Raw genomic sequence first — 15,414 nt, 5'->3', positions numbered from 1 at the left:
TGCTGGGCCTCCGTGGATAGCTGGAGGATTTGTGTGGATAACGGGTAAGCTTATGCCGGGAATCCCTGCTCTCGAGAGCCTGAGGCAGGAGAGCTCAAAGCCTGTATAGAAAGACCCTGCTCTTTACAGAGTAAAGGATTTTCAGAAGGAGATTATCTACTGTTATAGTAAATAAAAATGTCTATAGATGGAAACGAAAAAGTTGATCACAGTGTGGAAAGTTGGAGCCAGGGTAAGGAGGTAACGAAGAGAGGATGGCTAATGCTTGCAGAAATGCAGTTGGATGGGAGGAATGACCTAATTTTTTTGCCTAGTAAGGTTGAATGTTGTCAACTCCAAGACATGACACGTGATTGAGGGGATAGATAGGTTGCTTTTTTCACATCTGTTCGACGTATGTGTTGAAATATGTATTGTATGTATTGAAATATGTATTGTGCCCCATAAAAAATGCAGTTATGTTCATTCAAAGGAAGGAAAACTTAAAGCATTCTCGGGGCACGAAAAAGCTGGCATTTGAAACACATATACAAAAACGAGGCGTCCATTTAAGCTGACAAAAAACGTTAGCTGTTCAAAGTCTAACGTAAAAGTAACTTTACCATTCCCTGAGTTTCTGTCCTAATGAACAAAATACTACGTCTGGATTGGGATCAAGAAAGTAATACAAATTCACCATTTATTGTGATTTACTGTGGTAGGGTGAAGAGGTACCAGAGGTGTGGTTCCTGCTCTAGCAACCTTCCAGATTGAAGGGCTGGCAAACAAGAAAGAGAAATACTTGGCGTGTAGCACAGTATGAAATTTACTTTTATTAGCTATGAAAATAAGGTATAGGTCATTGGCAACATGGTAGTCAAACAGAAAACACGGCCATATACAGGACTAGGAATGTGATCTCCTAATACTCCAGATGAACACTTCTGAACAGTTCACTTATCACCCATAAATCCATTCTGTTGGGCACTTCCTTGGTGTGTTTTCTTTGTAATGTACTTATTTCCGATACACAACAACCCTGACACAGATTCAGCCATTCTCATTTACAGACAGCAATTGGGAGGTTTCTCACAGGGCAAGAGACTGTTCAAGGCCAGACACTTTATAAATACAAATCAGGGTCCACCAGGCGTTTCCCAGGCTTACGGTTTTCACGTTACCAGATGCTGCTTCTAAATCTAGCCAATAGCCAAGGTAACCAGTATTATTTATGTAATTTGAATAAAGAAGTAGTACTTTGATATGAAACTTGCATGTTAAGTCTGGTGGCTCATGTCTGTACTCAAAAGGCTTAGGCAGGAAAATTAAGAGTTTAATGTTTAAACCAGCTGTCGTGGCGCATGCCTTTAATCCCAGTACTCTGGAGGCAGAGGCTGGAAGATCTCTCTGAGTCCCGGGGCAATCTGGTTTGCTTAGTGAGTTCTAGGACAGCAGTAACTACACAGCGAGATCATGTCTCAAAGGAAAAAATAGAAGACAGAGAAAAAAAAAAGGATAAAATTAGCCTGGCTTACACAGTGACTTCAAGACTAGCCTGGGGTTACATAGGGAGAACCTTTTTTTTTTTTTTTTTTTTTTCTGGGTGGGGATGGTGCACACCTTTAATCCCAGCACTTGGGAGGCAGAGGCAGGCGAATATCTGAGTTTGAGGCCAGCGTGATCTACAGAGTGAGTTTTAGGACAATCTCCAAAGCTACAGAGAAACCCTGTCTTGAAAAACAAAACAAAAAGGAGACAGGAAAGAAAGAAACAAACTTAGAAGAAGTAAAGCCACATGTCTCAGGTATGTTGTGTTTTGAGTCCAAGGAGTCCTGTTCCTGACTGATGGAGGACTGTCCACTGCTGTAGTTCTTTAGGACCACAGTGATTCACCATAGGCATCTTCAAAGAGCTTTGCTGGGGGTTTTGTTTTCTTCTTCCTTCCTTGGTTAATAATACTTTCCACAGTTTCTTCAATTCAAGAGTACTGTGTATGTGTGCGCATGTGTTCTGTACTTTGTACTCATTCAGTCACGTTTCTCAAACTAAAAACCATGCAGTATTGAGCACCTGGTCCCTGAGTCTCATTATTAGCAGTTCTCAAGGGCTCATGTTGGTTCTAATGAAAATTTACCCATAGGTCTTATTTTTCTTTATAGGGCTTACCCTGTCTTTATCTCTGTGTAACATCACATTCGTTTTGTATTTCTTTCCTTGGAGTGAAAGTTGTACTTGAGTACAGACCTTTTAGTTCATTGTTATTTCTACCAAGCATATATAATAGACTAGTTACATAGATACCAGTTAGAGAGAACAGGCAGTTGTTACTGCAATTATTTCTCATAAAAAGCCGAGCATTTGAATGAATTACTGATATGGAAGCCTCTATGTAAGTCTCCCTTATTGGGATCTGGAGATATGCTGCCGAGCTTAACTTACACTCCTTATTCGGGTCTCAAGTCATTTTGCTTTAATCTGTGTATTAGTACCTAGTTTTTCTCTGTTTGCAGGATACACTGGTTGATTCTGTAGATGGTAGAACTGTATTTTCAGAGAACTGTGATGTGACTGTGGTGTTGATTGTACGTTTCATTCTGTCTTAGACATGGACTCCTGTGGCTGACTTCACTCACCATGCCCACACTGCCTCCTTGTCAGCAGTGGCAGCCAACAATCGCTTTGTGGTCACCGGGAGCAAAGATGAAACAATTCACATCTATGACTTGAAAAAAAAGATAGAGCATGGGGCTCTGCTGCACCACAGTGGTGAGTGTGTCTTCGTCACTATTCTATTGCTATAAAAAGACACCGTGACCAAAGCAGCTCTTACAAATAGAAAGCATTTAATTGGGGCTGGAAGAGCAGCCACTGGCTTTTGGCCCCTGCACCATCTCTTTAGCCCCTAAAGCTGTATTCTTACAGCTCAGCATACACAGAGACTCTTGAGTTTAATTTTCCAGAGGCACCAAAACAAATGAAAACTGTTGGTTTCAATAAGAAGAACATGGATTCCTTTCCCCACACTTTTAAGGTGTAATTCAGTAGTGCCAAGGCACTGACTTTCCCTGCTTTCCTGGTGCTAGGGATTCACCCTGGGTCTTGTCTGTGCTAGGCAGAGCCACTTCCAGACTGCATTCATCCTCTTGCACTTCCAACCAGACATAGAATTTGTGTTCAAAGTCAATATGATGGTTGCCTGTCTTCCTTTTCATAGGCACTGTAACTTGCCTAAAATTCTATGGCACTCGACACTTAATTAGTGGTGCAGAAGACGGACTCATCTGTGTCTGGGACGCAAAGAAATGGGAATGCCTGAAATCCATTAAAGCTCACAAGTGAGTCGCTGTGGCCCTATTGGCATTCTCCTGTGCCAGTCAAGCTGAGGGCTAACTGTCCCTTTCCTTTTAGAGGACATGTGACTTTCCTTTCTATCCACCCGTCCGGCAAGTTGGCCCTGTCTGTTGGTACTGATAAGACATTAAGGTAAGTTATAAATTCCCAAGGGCATCTTTATTAATGTATCTTGTACTTAGCAATAACAAGATACTTGTTATTGGTCCATATTGGTCCAAAGTTTTCAACAATTTTAAGTTGTGATAATAAGAGCAAAGCAGAAAGGAAGTCAGCAGAAACTATTTTGTAACGCTGCTGTAAAAATGATCTATATTGACCAGGCAAGATGGTTCATGTCTTTAACCCCAGTCTTTAGGAGGCGGAGGCAGATGGATCTCTGTGAATGTGAGGCCAGCCTGGTCTACATAGCAAGTTCCAGACTGAGACCCTGTAAGAAAAAAAAAGCAGCCCATGTTTCTGTTACTGCACGGGGAATGGGGAGGAGAGTGGCCCTGAAGAGAATGTGTGACTGGGTGAAAGTGCAGTTGACAATGTGTTTAAAGTGTCAGGAAAGGAAGGAAACATTGTTGATACTGCTACAAAGTCAAGGGCAGCTGCTTTTTAAGTATATAGTCTGTAGTGGAATTGCCCCGTGTGGAGGCCTGTTGTGCATTTTTTTTCCCACTTAGTGACATCATGCTCTAAACAAACCTCCTTTTTTGCAGAACATGGAATCTTGTAGAGGGAAGATCCGCTTTCATAAAAAATATAAAACAAAGTGAGTATTTTGTACATTTTATAATAACTAGCTAGACTATGAATGTTCACAAGTACATTTTTTATATATTGATTATTTTATGTGTATGAGTATTTTGCATCCATGACCGTCTGTGTACTGCTTGGATCCTTGATGCCCTTGGAGGTCAGAAGATGACATTGAATCCCCTGGAACTCAAGTTACAGATGGCCATGTGGGTGCTGGGAATCAAGCCCAGGTCTCCTAGAAGAGAAGTCTATGTTCTTAACTGCTGAGCCATCTCTCCAGCCCCTTTTTAAAAAGATGTATTTGGTTTTTATTTAATGCGCCTGAGTGCTTTGCTTGCATGTAGATATGTGGGCACGTGTGCCTGGTGCTGTTAGAGCCAGAAGAGGGTGTCCATTCCCCTGAACCACGTGCTGGGAAATGAACATGGGTCCCCTGCAGGAGTGGGAAGAGCTGCTAACGCTGAGCCATTCCTCCAGCCATGGTCTCATTCTCTGTCCGTGTGTGTACACATGTACTTCCTGATCAGATGGTGATGGCTTCTGAGAACAAGTGTTTCACGTTACTTTCTCTTCTGTGTTCGCTCTGGGTTCTGCCACACACCGTCTTTAGGACTCAGTAGTTCCTTAAACTGCATTTGCCTACAGTTTACCTTCTGAAGTATGTTAGGGATTTGTTTTGAGATTACAACCATTTCCCCTTGGGAAAAATTCATTTTTCCTTTTTTTTTTATTATGTCTTTTTTTTTTTTTTCTTAAAGAAAAAAGTCTTTGTAAGATGGGGTAGGGCTGTTGAGACAGAGTCTCATATAGGCTAGTGTGATTTCAAAATTGCTGTTGCTGAGGCTGGCCTTAAACTCCTGAATTCTCCTTTCTCTACCTCCCAAGCACTGAGGTGGCCTGGTAAGATAAAGATGGTTTTGCCCTACAGATGCTCACATAGTGGAGTGGTCCCCAAGTGGAGAGAAGTACATAGTAGTTGTACTGAATAAAGTGGATGTCTATCAGCTGGACACGGCGTCCGTGAGCGGCACCATCACAAATGGAAAGAGAATCTCATCGGTCACGTTTCTTTCAGTGAGTTGCGGAAAGCAGGGGTGGAAGTTTTGAGGTGTCATAATTCCTGGGGATATTCAGAGTATTGTTTTTCTTTCTCTTAGGACTCTGTCCTTGCAGTAGCTGGAGATGAAGAAGTTGTAAGGTTTTTTGACTGTGATTCCCTAGAGTGCCTCTGTGAATTTAAAGCTCATGAAAACAGGTATTTTTTTTCTAAAGCAGTCTGTGTCTTACTGAATGTCAACTGGCAGTAACTTCATAAATCTGTGGGTGCATGTGTGTCTCTGAATAACACCAAGGGGACTCAGACATGTCACATGGCTGTGATGCCTGGCATCTAAGGAGATGATGGGAAGTGTTATTATATCCCTGGATTTCATAATGCAAGAGGAGGGAAGTGACTGCGACAATAACTCTTAGGCCTGGCAGTGGTGGCGCATTCCTTTGTTAATCCCAGTACTCGGGAGGCAGAGACAGGCAGATCTCTGTGAGTTTGAGAGCAGCCTGGTCTACATAGCAAGTTCCAGGACAGGCTTCAAAGCTACAGAGAAACCCTGTTTTGAAAAACAAAAACCAACAAACGAAATAATAATAATAATAAAATTACTCTTTGACGTGGGGAGCCTAATATCAAGCATATTTGAGCAAAGCGAAAGCTTTGTTCTCGACGACTGTTCTTCCTTTTCTTAATCTCTTTGCCCACTGCCCCCTTTCCCTGCAATTTTCCTTCATAGGAAAAATGAAATAACATTATCGAGCTCCATCTCCAAGTGCTTGGTATATGTATATAAGGGGGTAGATAGTGAGTCTCAGAGTAAGAGATCATTAACTTGGCCAGGATCATTCCATCTTAAGTAAGGGAGCTCTCCCAAATCCAGGCCAGCGGATGCTCGATGTGCTGCTTTTTTTTTTTTTTTAATTTTGAGAAAGGCAATAGCATACAGCATTTTACTCCAGTGTAGTTCATCAGCTTGTTCTTCCATGTCTCAAGTAAGTCTTAAATCTTGCTTTCTGGGAATGGTTGTTTTGAGAAACCTGTCTTTGTAAACCTTCAGTCCTGCAGTTGGTGTCCAGTGTTTTCCCCCGGTATTAGGAAGTAAAGTCATTTTAGGAAAGCCGTTTCTAATGTATTCACGACAGTTCTACTTCGCCATTCTTTTCTGTGATGAGCAAAACATTTGGGAGCTTGGGCTCCCATGGACCACACTGTAGCAAGGCCGAGGTACTTTGGCGGATGCTCTAGCTGAGCTTCCTTCCCAGCCTGTCTTGTTTACTTAGAGAAAACTTGAAAGGCTAGCAGGTCAGTTAGGGAGCCTATTTGTAGAGCCACCTCAGGACCAGCCTGAGCTCCGTTCTTATCCCCAGGCACTTCCTCCTCCGTGGTGCTTTAATTATTATTGTTTAATTGTGTGCTGTGTGTCTGAGAGGTGTGTATGGGGGTGGGGCACCCGCAGTGAGTGTGTGGAGGTCAGGACAACTCTGGGAGGCGATTCTTTCCTTCCACGTTTATGTGGTTCTAGAGCTTGAACTCTGGCCAGCTGGCTTACCTAGCAGGTGTTTTTACTGACGGAGCCATCGTGCTGGTTCCATCCATGTTATTTTAAAGTAAATTATAGTTTTGAGGTTTTTAGGCCTGGTGATGGCGTGGTTTTACTTCTATCTGAAACATTTATCCAGCAGAAGTGGAAGGTGAATGGTGTGATGGGCAATAGCCATGATCCAGAAAGAAAAAGGCAGCTTAGACTGAAGTGGTGATTGCCCTGGAGTTGGAGAAGTTTGTTTTTCGCTTCCTCTTGGTGAGCCTGAAGTCAGCATCTTTCCTTTCTGGATATGTAGTTGGTTGGGTTAACAGGCTTCATCTTGTACATCCTCATCTGGATTGTAGGACCTAGGAGGTAGTGTGAGTGTTTGTAGCCGTCCTTGCAGTTTGTTTTTACGATCCAGACAGTTTTATCCCATATTTGGCCTGAAAATAGCTCACTGTTCGATGGGAATGTGCAGCACTTGTTATATCTTAGCTTGTTGTTTATGGACACTTTGAAAACACTTGAAACATTGGAAAGCAGGAGACTGTTGTATCACACCCTCCAGAAGAAATGATCTCTGGCATTAATGTTTCTATCCTAGGGTAAAAGACATACTCAGTTTTGAAATTCCAGGACACCATGTTCTTGTCACAGCATCAAATGATGGTTTCATCAAAATGTGGACGCTTAAGCAGGATAAGGTCAGTGTCTTCCCCCAGTGTCAACACACTGGATAGTACTATATTAAAGTATTACTTTAACAGTCTGTTTAATGAGATTCATAAAACATAGATCCTTAAGCTTTTAAAATCTCTTCCAGTCATGGTCTGTATTGGTAGTTTTAAAGTTAGGGTTACTGCAGAGCTGCCTGGAGGCTTTGGGCTGATTAAGATTAGGTCTCAGGCCTATTACCCTTCTAATCCTTTTAATGTGCCTTGCTTTTTTGGTGTCGTCTTTATCTTTTAAAAATACTAGAGAAAAAAAGATTGCCATTACTAAAAACAGTTTGAAAGATCTTGAACCAGATAATCAAACACTGATTTCCTTTCTTTAGTCTTCTTCCTTTCAATTTAGTATTGTTTGTTTTCAACTCTGCGGGTGTGATTTGTCTACACAAGACATCACTTGTGTCCTTAGAATTTTCTAATTTGAAGACATTGGCTCTGTGAACGGCCTAGTGAGATCAATTATAAACCACAGTAGTCAGCGAACTCTGATATTGTTATCATATGCCCAGGAAAATACAAGCTCGCAGCACCTGACGGGTGATGTTACAGAAGACATTGCTAGGCAGTTTCTTCAGTGTGTTCATGTAAACCCTGGTGGAACATGTCTGCATGGGTACTGTGACGCGTGGAATGGTACACTCATTCTGGCAGTGACTGAAACATTCTTTAGTGGTACATAATGGTATAATAAGACTTCAACTAAGATTATTTCATTATGGAAAAAGAAGCTGTTATCCGAAAATTCCTCTCGGCTAAGTATAAGGTTTTTCCCTTCTGTTTCAGAAAGATCCCCCATCTTTGCTCTGTGAGGTGGACACTGGTGCCAGGCTGACGTGTCTTGGAGTGTGGTTAGACAGAGCAACAGATGGAAAAGGGAATCTTCCTCCAGCAACAGAGCCTTGCCCTGGTAAATTAAGTCAACCATTTAAAAGATTGAGCACTCTGCTCCTTCCTGAGTTGTTAAAACTTAACTTGAGAGTGAGAAACTTAATGTGTTATCTCTTGTGTTTTAGTAAATAAAGAACAACCCAAAAAGATCAAAAAGGAATCTGGTGATAAGAATCAGGAAGAAGAAATATCAGGACCTAACTCAAAGAAGTCTGGTTTAACCGGTGACAGCAAGAAGCCAACAAAAGGAAATAGCCCAGTGTCAGCCAAGAAGAGGAAAATGACAGACGTGTTGGAAAAGAAGAGAAAAAAGAAAATATAACTTACATGGCAAATCTCAGACATCTTCTCCCCAAGAGAATGTCTTCTTGACAAATTCTCCTTTTCAGATATCACTCCTAACTTTTCCCATGTGAGACACAAAATGATTTTCTCCTTCTGGAGAAAACGTGTAGCCTAAAACTGAGCCACTTTTATGTGGTGCTTTGTTTTGTTAAATAGTAAAATTATTTTTGGCAGATGGCATTTTATTATATATTGTCATATGTAGTCATTGTAATGTACACTTTTTACTGTTCAAAGCAAGTAAAGATGTAAAACTACTGTATTTAAAATGATCCAGAGTTTTTACTGTATGTGGTGGTGCTTGGGATCACACCCAGGGCCTTGCATGCTAGCAAGCTTTGCCTGTGCACCGCCAGCACCCAGCGCCTTTTTCCTTGTGCAGACGTGTCAAGTCTTAACCAGAGTGGATGAAGGGCTTTTCAGATGACTCTGCTTCTAAGCAGTGAGTGACAAGCAAATTGAAAGGCAAGGAAACAACACTTCTCAATTTCCCATCTTTCAGAGCATCAAAATAGCCATCCACTTATGCTAGTCTAAACCAGTCTTGGCTCACTTCCTTGTTGCCATAACCAGACACATAGACCAGACATAATGGGTTACCAAGATGTGTCAGTGTGTGTACGTCTTCAAACGAGCCTAGCACACGGTAGGTGTACCTAATGACAGTGACCTGTTACTACCACCCTCATCATAGAATGTATTTGTCAAGTATTGGCACACACCTTTAAAGTCAGTGCTCAGAAGGCAGAGGTAGGCAGATAGTTTAAGGCCAGCCTGGTCTTCTACATAGCAAGTTCCAAGATAGCCAGATCTACCTACTTACCTACGTACACACTTAACATTCATAAAAAACAGGACAGCTCAATAGATGTCAGTTGCCTGAATGTCTTGATATTAAAGGATGGGAAGCCCCAAGGGCATAATTTAAGTAGAAATCAAAAGAAGATGGCGTGGTGGTGGGTGAGGGTACTTGCCAATCTGGTACAAAGACCAGAGTTCAACTCCAGAAGCCCAGTTGTGGAAAGATAATACATGCACTCCCTCTCCCAGCCCGACTTTAAGTAAAATCTGTGATAAGTTTTATTTTTATTTTATGTGCATTGGTGTTTTGCCTTCACATATGTGTGGAGGTGCTGTGAGAGGAATGGGAGTTAGAGACAGTTGTGGACTACTTGAAGGATTTTCTTCCTTTGGTGTCCTGGATATTTTTCCAGCTGCTGTCTATTGCTGGCTCAAGCAAGCTATGTGTCCCAAGGGCTTTTATCCTGAGGCATTTATGCAGATAAAAACATTAGATGTAAAAGTTTGATTTAGTAATAAGACACTGGCTACTGATTTTGAGTGTTGTCTTGATATTTCTCTTGGCTAAGCTAACCCCCTCCAACTCATCCTCCCAATGGCAGCTTATGGGCCAGGCACTGCACCTCTTCCCTGCCTCGAAGCTGGGACCCAGACCTGGAAGCCAAACCCACGTCTCCTCAAGCCCCACCTCTCCCAAGAATGCAAAATACAACGGGCCCGGGACCAAGCCCCGCCCCTCTCCCGCCCTAGGTGTCGCCCATCCTCTCCCCTAGGCTCCGCCCATCGCCTCAAGCCCCGCCCTTCCCGCCCGGACGCAGCGCGCGCCGTGACGTCTGCAGACCCGAATCTGGACCTGCTACCCTTGCTGTGCGGTCGCACGCTCGTCCTTCAGCGCAGGCCTCCGGGCTCCGATTCCGGTGTGTTCTTACTTTGCTCCTTTTGCCTCTCGGGAATTGTTCTGCACGCGGCCGCCCAGCCCGCAGGCGCGGGGGACTCTCCGGTGCACCCTCTGCTAAGCTCGCTTCACCGGCCCGCTCTCTGCCCCTCTAAAACGTTCTTGAACTCGGCGCTTTCGACTCTCTCCTGACCCGGAGGTTCCCAGCCTTCCGGGAGTGGAGACCCAAAAGCGCCTGCGCTGCTTCGGTGCTGCAGAGGGTTGTTCTGTGAGAGAACGGGAGTTAGTTCCTTTGTCGGCGTGTGGCGCCCAGTGCAATTGTGGCTCGGGCTCCCGGGCATTTTCTTGTCCCTCGCTCCAGCCTAACAGGAGTTGAGTGTCGGATCCAAGGGTTTCTAAAAGTTTGTAAGATGAGTGTTGACATCTGTGGGGAAGCAGCATTCTGACCCTCGGAGAGGATTAGAAGAGTTGAGGCATAGGCCGTTTGGGTTCTGATTTAGCCACCACTCAATTAACTGCTGAAACAGTCAGCTGTGGACAGGTACCAAGCAGGAGAAGGAGGCCCTCTGTGGGCCTGTGCTATAGCGAAGGTTGTAGAAATACTTGGTCCCTCTCCAGCACTTCCGTTCATACGGAAGGAAGGCTTTACCCGTTAACCCAGTTACCTTCACCGGGTTGCATATCAAGGGGAACCAGAAGCTGTGTGTGTGCCCAAGGACCTGTTTGCACTACTACGGAGAGCTGTACTTTGAACTCTTTTCTTTCTGTTAGAGGCGTGAGTGTTCTAACTGCTCTGACCTCTCCCCCACAGGTGCAGGCCTGGTGTGATCTCCAAAGCGACTGAACAATGCAGAAGGACAGTGGCCCACTGTAAGTGCCCACTGTGTGGGAATAGAACCACCCGGAGCTTCTGAAACCAGAGCATGCGACAGGAGCCTTCAGCCCGCCACAGCCTAGGGGCAGCCTGGGTTGTGGCATGATCCGTGAACTAGTGGCCTTTGACCTGGATTTGAATCGAATTTGACCTCTGGCTAGTTCTGGCATGTCACCCAGCCTCTAGTTCTGTCCATACAGTAACAAGATTTGCTAGAAATGACTTTTTTTTTTAATCCCTGCCAGTGATTTTAAAAACCATGTTTCTTTAACATAGTTTAAGATGCACAAGTGTCATGTTGCGTGTCCAGGGGTCAGAGGACAGTTTGTCGGAGCTGGTTTTCTCCTTCTGCCCTGTTGTAATCCAGTCAGACTCGGATCGCCAGCCTGAGCTTCACACTGTGATTTTTGTGCTGTGTTTTAAACTTGCTTGTCACTGGCTTCTCCCTTTTGCCGTTCCAGGGTGCCTTTACATTATCTTGGCTTCGGCTATGCAGCCCTGGTTGCCACTGGTGGGATTATTGGCTATGCAAAAGCAGGTAAGCCCTTCCTGTTACTCTTAAGACTGTCAGTGAGTCCAGTGAAATGGGGGTCCCCAGGGTCCTCAAAGCCTAGTTTTGCTCGACTTGGCTTTGCTAGGCCCCTGAGTGCAGCCTGCATAGCCAGGCTCCTGGCTCTTCCTGCACTGGCCTTGGGCTATCTGGGTAAGTTGAGCCAGGCATCTCTTTTCTCTTTTTTTCTGTTTACAGATAGGCAGAGGTGGTAGTGGGTGGTTGTTATCACCCTTTGCCATACACCAGATCCCAGTGCACTGTCAGCTCCTCAAGAGGGAAACCTTGTCTCTACGCAGTCTGTGTTATCTGTTTAACACCAGCCTGAAGCCAGGGCCTTGTGTGGGTTAGACAAGCATTGTATTGAGTCCCCCCCTCCTGAACGAGTGAGGGTTGGGGTGTGTAAAAACTGACCGTCCAGTAGCGCCTGCACTACAGGAACCAGGCTTGAGACTTAAAATCACATGCGCAGAGACACGAGGACACATGTCATTCTTGATACAAGAATGCCCCTTTTCTATATAATCATGAGCGATCTCTCAGGGGTTCGTAGTTCCTGATCTCGCTGAGGGCCTCCGCTTGTGCGTGGAGGCTACACCGTAGCTCCCGTGCTGCTACAAGTTGGTACGCAAGCCAGGAACTGGGCTGAGAGCCTTAAAAACACAGACCCAGAGAGATGGAGACATAGACACGGGTCACGCTTGATACAAGAATACTGAGTTTATTGTGTCCAGGGGCAGCTTATATAGGGTTCTGGCCACGCCCCAGCTCTCGGGCTCTTTCACCTGCAGACAGACCCACCAACCTGCCATCAGGGTCTTGTGCTCAGAGCAGCTGCAGGCTGCTCAGAGCAGAGGAAAACAAGCCTCTCACAGGGAATCCAGGGTCCAGGGGACCACAGCCCCCAGTAGCTCCCAACGGGGATGGTAAGATCCCATCTTCTCTGGTAGACTCCCCTCTTTTGGGAGCCCTGTGGCTCTGAGCCTTGGGAATGCTCTTTTGTAGTTTTTTTTTACTCTGGAGGGGAGGGAAGTCTCGTAGATTCCATCTGTAATGTGCGACATTACAACCCAGATGTATGCCTGTTTGCTTCTCCCCAGGCAGTGTGCCATCCCTGGCTGCCGGACTCTTCTTTGGAGGCCTCGCAGGCCTTGGTGCTTACCAGCTGTCCCAGGATCCCAGGAATGTGTGGGTTTTCCTAGGTAGGTTTGCCTCAGACTCTGCAGCTGTGTTCTGTTTGGTTCTGACACGCTGTTGGGCAGGTGTGGCGAGTTTCTTTTTCCTGCCAAGTCACCTGCTTCTGCCGAGGTATAGATGGGCCTCACGGTGGTGAACCTTGAGTTGTTTCCCTTTTGTATACAGAATGCAGAAGGGTTTTATACTACATGGATTTAATTTTCCCGGTGAGATGTGTTTTAAACAGTGTGTTGAGCTTTCACACTCAAGACAGCTTGCTTGAAACTTAAGAGAAATCTTACACATCCCATGAGGCCCTGAGTCCACGTAGCCTTTTCCCCAGTTGAGCGTCTCTCCCTTTTTATGGACAGTTAATTCTGTCAGACACAGACCTTGCCTTTGGGGAGTATTCAAGTTCATTGGGAAGTCAGGTAATTGTAACGCAGTGCCTGTTCTGTGCGCTACAATATGGTTGGAGACCTAGGGTGGATGTAGCCTTCAAAGCTTCATTGATCTACCTCTGTCCACTCCATAAACTCCAAAGGAGTGCCCTAAGATGAGAACCAAGCACTCAGAATATCAGCTTCAAGGAACAGTCCTGAGTCAACTATAGCAGAATGTGGCCAGTATTTGTACTTAGACCTGACTCTTGTGGGCAGCAGTGAAGCTCAGTGTTCCCCACCACCACCACCATCACCATTATAGGGTGAAGTCTGGACCTCGAAAAGGAGGCAGGACTTCACTCCTCCCCTGCATGGAGGGTGTGCTGACTGTTGGACTTCTCTTTCTCAGCTACATCCGGGACCTTGGCTGGCATTATGGGGATGAGGTTCTACAACTCCGGGAAATTCATGCCTGCAGGTCTAATCGCAGGTGCCAGGTACTTGCCTTTCCATTTCTCTTCACCCAGACCGTGGTTGGCTTTTTGCTCAAGACACTTCATTTGGTCAGAAATGTGCTCACTTCAGTGTGCCTGATCCTAGACTTCACCTCCCATTTTTTAGAGGGAGTTTTCTCCACAAGTGGAAAAAAGCCTTTGTAGTTGATTTAGGACTTCATTCATTGTAGACATGATCTTGAATTTTCTCTGTGGACTGCCCTAGACTCCAGTACTAATGTCACAAGCCTCTGAGCAAACCCCTGGGTGTGGCTGTGTGAGACTGTCCGCGTTAGTTCCCTGTGTGTTAGTTACTTGAATGTCCTGTATTAAAAGTTTTTCTAAAACGAAATTTCTTTTACTGAATTCCATTTTCTATTTAATTGTGAAACTGTCTTAAATTGACAAGTTCTTAAGTATAATAAACATATTCTGGAGGTAGGAGAATTAAAAAAAAAAAAAAAAAAACACAAAAGCAACAACAAAACCTGTCTCGGGAAGATAGATACTTTGCTTGTCTCGGGAAGATAGATACTTTGCTTGTCTTTGGCTGTTTATGCTGTTGACCTAAGTCTTAAACACTGGAAAGAAAACATAGGCCAAGGTCACAACACTAGACTGGGAGGCAGGAGACCTGCCATTAATTGGCCAACCCTGTGACCTCTGAGGCCTTGTTCTCTCTTCCCCTCATTTCCTCAGCTCTTCCAGATTATTGGCATTGGTCTGGGGGTACTGTGTGTCCCTGTGAGACTTCTGTGGTTTTTCTTTGCCTCCCGGAAGGAGATGTTTTCTTCCAGTCTGCTCTACTTCAGCTCCTCCCTTCACACACAGTTGAGCGGGACCTGCAGCCTTTGATCCTTTGAAACAACACTCACCTGTATGTCCTTAGCCTGATCACTTGTTTTTCTTTGAACAGTTTGCTGATGGTTGCCAAGCTTGGGATCAGTGTGTTGGGTTCTCATCCGTAGTAGCCACACCTGCGCTTGGGCCCCTGAAGAACTGAAACTCCCCACATGTCCACATTTACAATGTCTGAAGAAAAAAGTGCAGCGTATTTACACATTCTGACATTTTACAAATGTCCACCGAGCACGCAGAGGTGACGGTGAGCTTTTGCTGTTGTAACTGGTCAGGGGTGGCGAGCGTCGAGCCTGAGAGCAGATGCTGCCTTCATGCAGTTTCGTTCTTGTGTGATGGCATGTCTCCTTTCTGGACCAGTAGACAAGGATGTCAACATGGGGGGGGCCCCAGAGCCACAAGGCCTGCCCAGAGTGTGCGGAATCTCTCGGTGACATTTGTGATGTGGGATCTTTTGTATAGGTCTGCTATGAAATGATGTTCCTGTGAAAATAAAGTTTGCTATTAAGAACACTTCTCGGGTGTTCTTTGTCAGTGACTGGGATGTTGCCTGGGATGTGGAGAACAGGACAGTGAGGAGCCACGAGGGGATCCGTGAGCGTCATACTTAGGGATTCCCCGTTTGGAATGACCAAGGAAGGTTATTGTTTGACTGAACATTGTCTGGAAGCTTGTTTTAAAAATAATTTGTGAGCTGGGTGGTGGTGGCACACACCTTTAATCCCAGCACTTGGGAGACAGAGGCAGGTGGATCTCTGTGAGTTCA

The 15,414-nt window shown here is 44.9% G+C and overlaps 2 protein-coding genes across 4 annotated transcripts in view; both read left to right on the top strand.

The window, feature by feature from the left end:
* Pak1ip1 (PAK1 interacting protein 1) overlaps window positions 1–8,879 on the top strand; it is a 141,722-nt gene extending 132,843 nt beyond the window's left edge. For all 3 annotated transcript variants that reach the window (XM_050142194.1, XM_050142196.1, XM_050142195.1), the window contains exons 3-11: window positions 2,583–2,745; window positions 3,194–3,314; window positions 3,388–3,462; window positions 4,038–4,090; window positions 5,006–5,151; window positions 5,235–5,332; window positions 7,258–7,357; window positions 8,168–8,291; window positions 8,398–8,879. In XM_050142194.1, coding sequence (XP_049998151.1) covers window positions 2,583–2,745; window positions 3,194–3,314; window positions 3,388–3,462; window positions 4,038–4,090; window positions 5,006–5,151; window positions 5,235–5,332; window positions 7,258–7,357; window positions 8,168–8,291; window positions 8,398–8,594 — 1,077 coding nt within the window. In that variant the 3' untranslated portion in view covers window positions 8,595–8,879. The remainder of the gene's footprint in view (window positions 1–2,582; window positions 2,746–3,193; window positions 3,315–3,387; window positions 3,463–4,037; window positions 4,091–5,005; window positions 5,152–5,234; window positions 5,333–7,257; window positions 7,358–8,167; window positions 8,292–8,397) is intronic.
* A 1,309-nt stretch (window positions 8,880–10,188) lies between these two features.
* Window positions 10,189–15,161, top strand: LOC126501512 (transmembrane protein 14C). The gene is made up of 6 exons (XM_050142198.1): window positions 10,189–10,335; window positions 11,125–11,183; window positions 11,649–11,725; window positions 12,838–12,939; window positions 13,706–13,793; window positions 14,707–15,161. Exons 2-6 carry the CDS (start codon window positions 11,161–11,163, stop codon window positions 14,756–14,758), a joined length of 342 nt encoding a protein of 113 aa, XP_049998155.1. The 5' UTR covers window positions 10,189–10,335; window positions 11,125–11,160; the 3' UTR covers window positions 14,759–15,161.
* Window positions 15,162–15,414: the final 253 nt, after the last annotated feature.

The sequence above is a fragment of the Alexandromys fortis genome, unplaced genomic scaffold, assembly GCF_014885135.2.
Source record: "Alexandromys fortis isolate MF-2015 unplaced genomic scaffold, M_Fortis_MF-2015_v1.1 scaffold_5, whole genome shotgun sequence".
Taxonomy (NCBI): domain Eukaryota; kingdom Metazoa; phylum Chordata; class Mammalia; order Rodentia; family Cricetidae; genus Alexandromys; species Alexandromys fortis.
The sequence above is the reverse complement of the archived record's forward strand: the minus strand, read 5'-3'. Positions and strand labels throughout refer to the sequence as shown.

Bases quoted from the DNA above. Each gene is read 5' to 3' on its own strand.
- LOC126501512 (XM_050142198.1), top strand. From the start codon at position 11,161: ATGCAGAAGGACAGTGGCCCACT. The intron at 12,940-13,705 runs GTAGGTTTGCCT...TCTCTTTCTCAG, and splicing joins GAATGTGTGGGTTTTCCTAG to CTACATCCGGGACCTTGGCT. The intron at 13,794-14,706 runs GTACTTGCCTTT...TTCTTTGAACAG, and splicing joins GGTCTAATCGCAGGTGCCAG to TTTGCTGATGGTTGCCAAGC.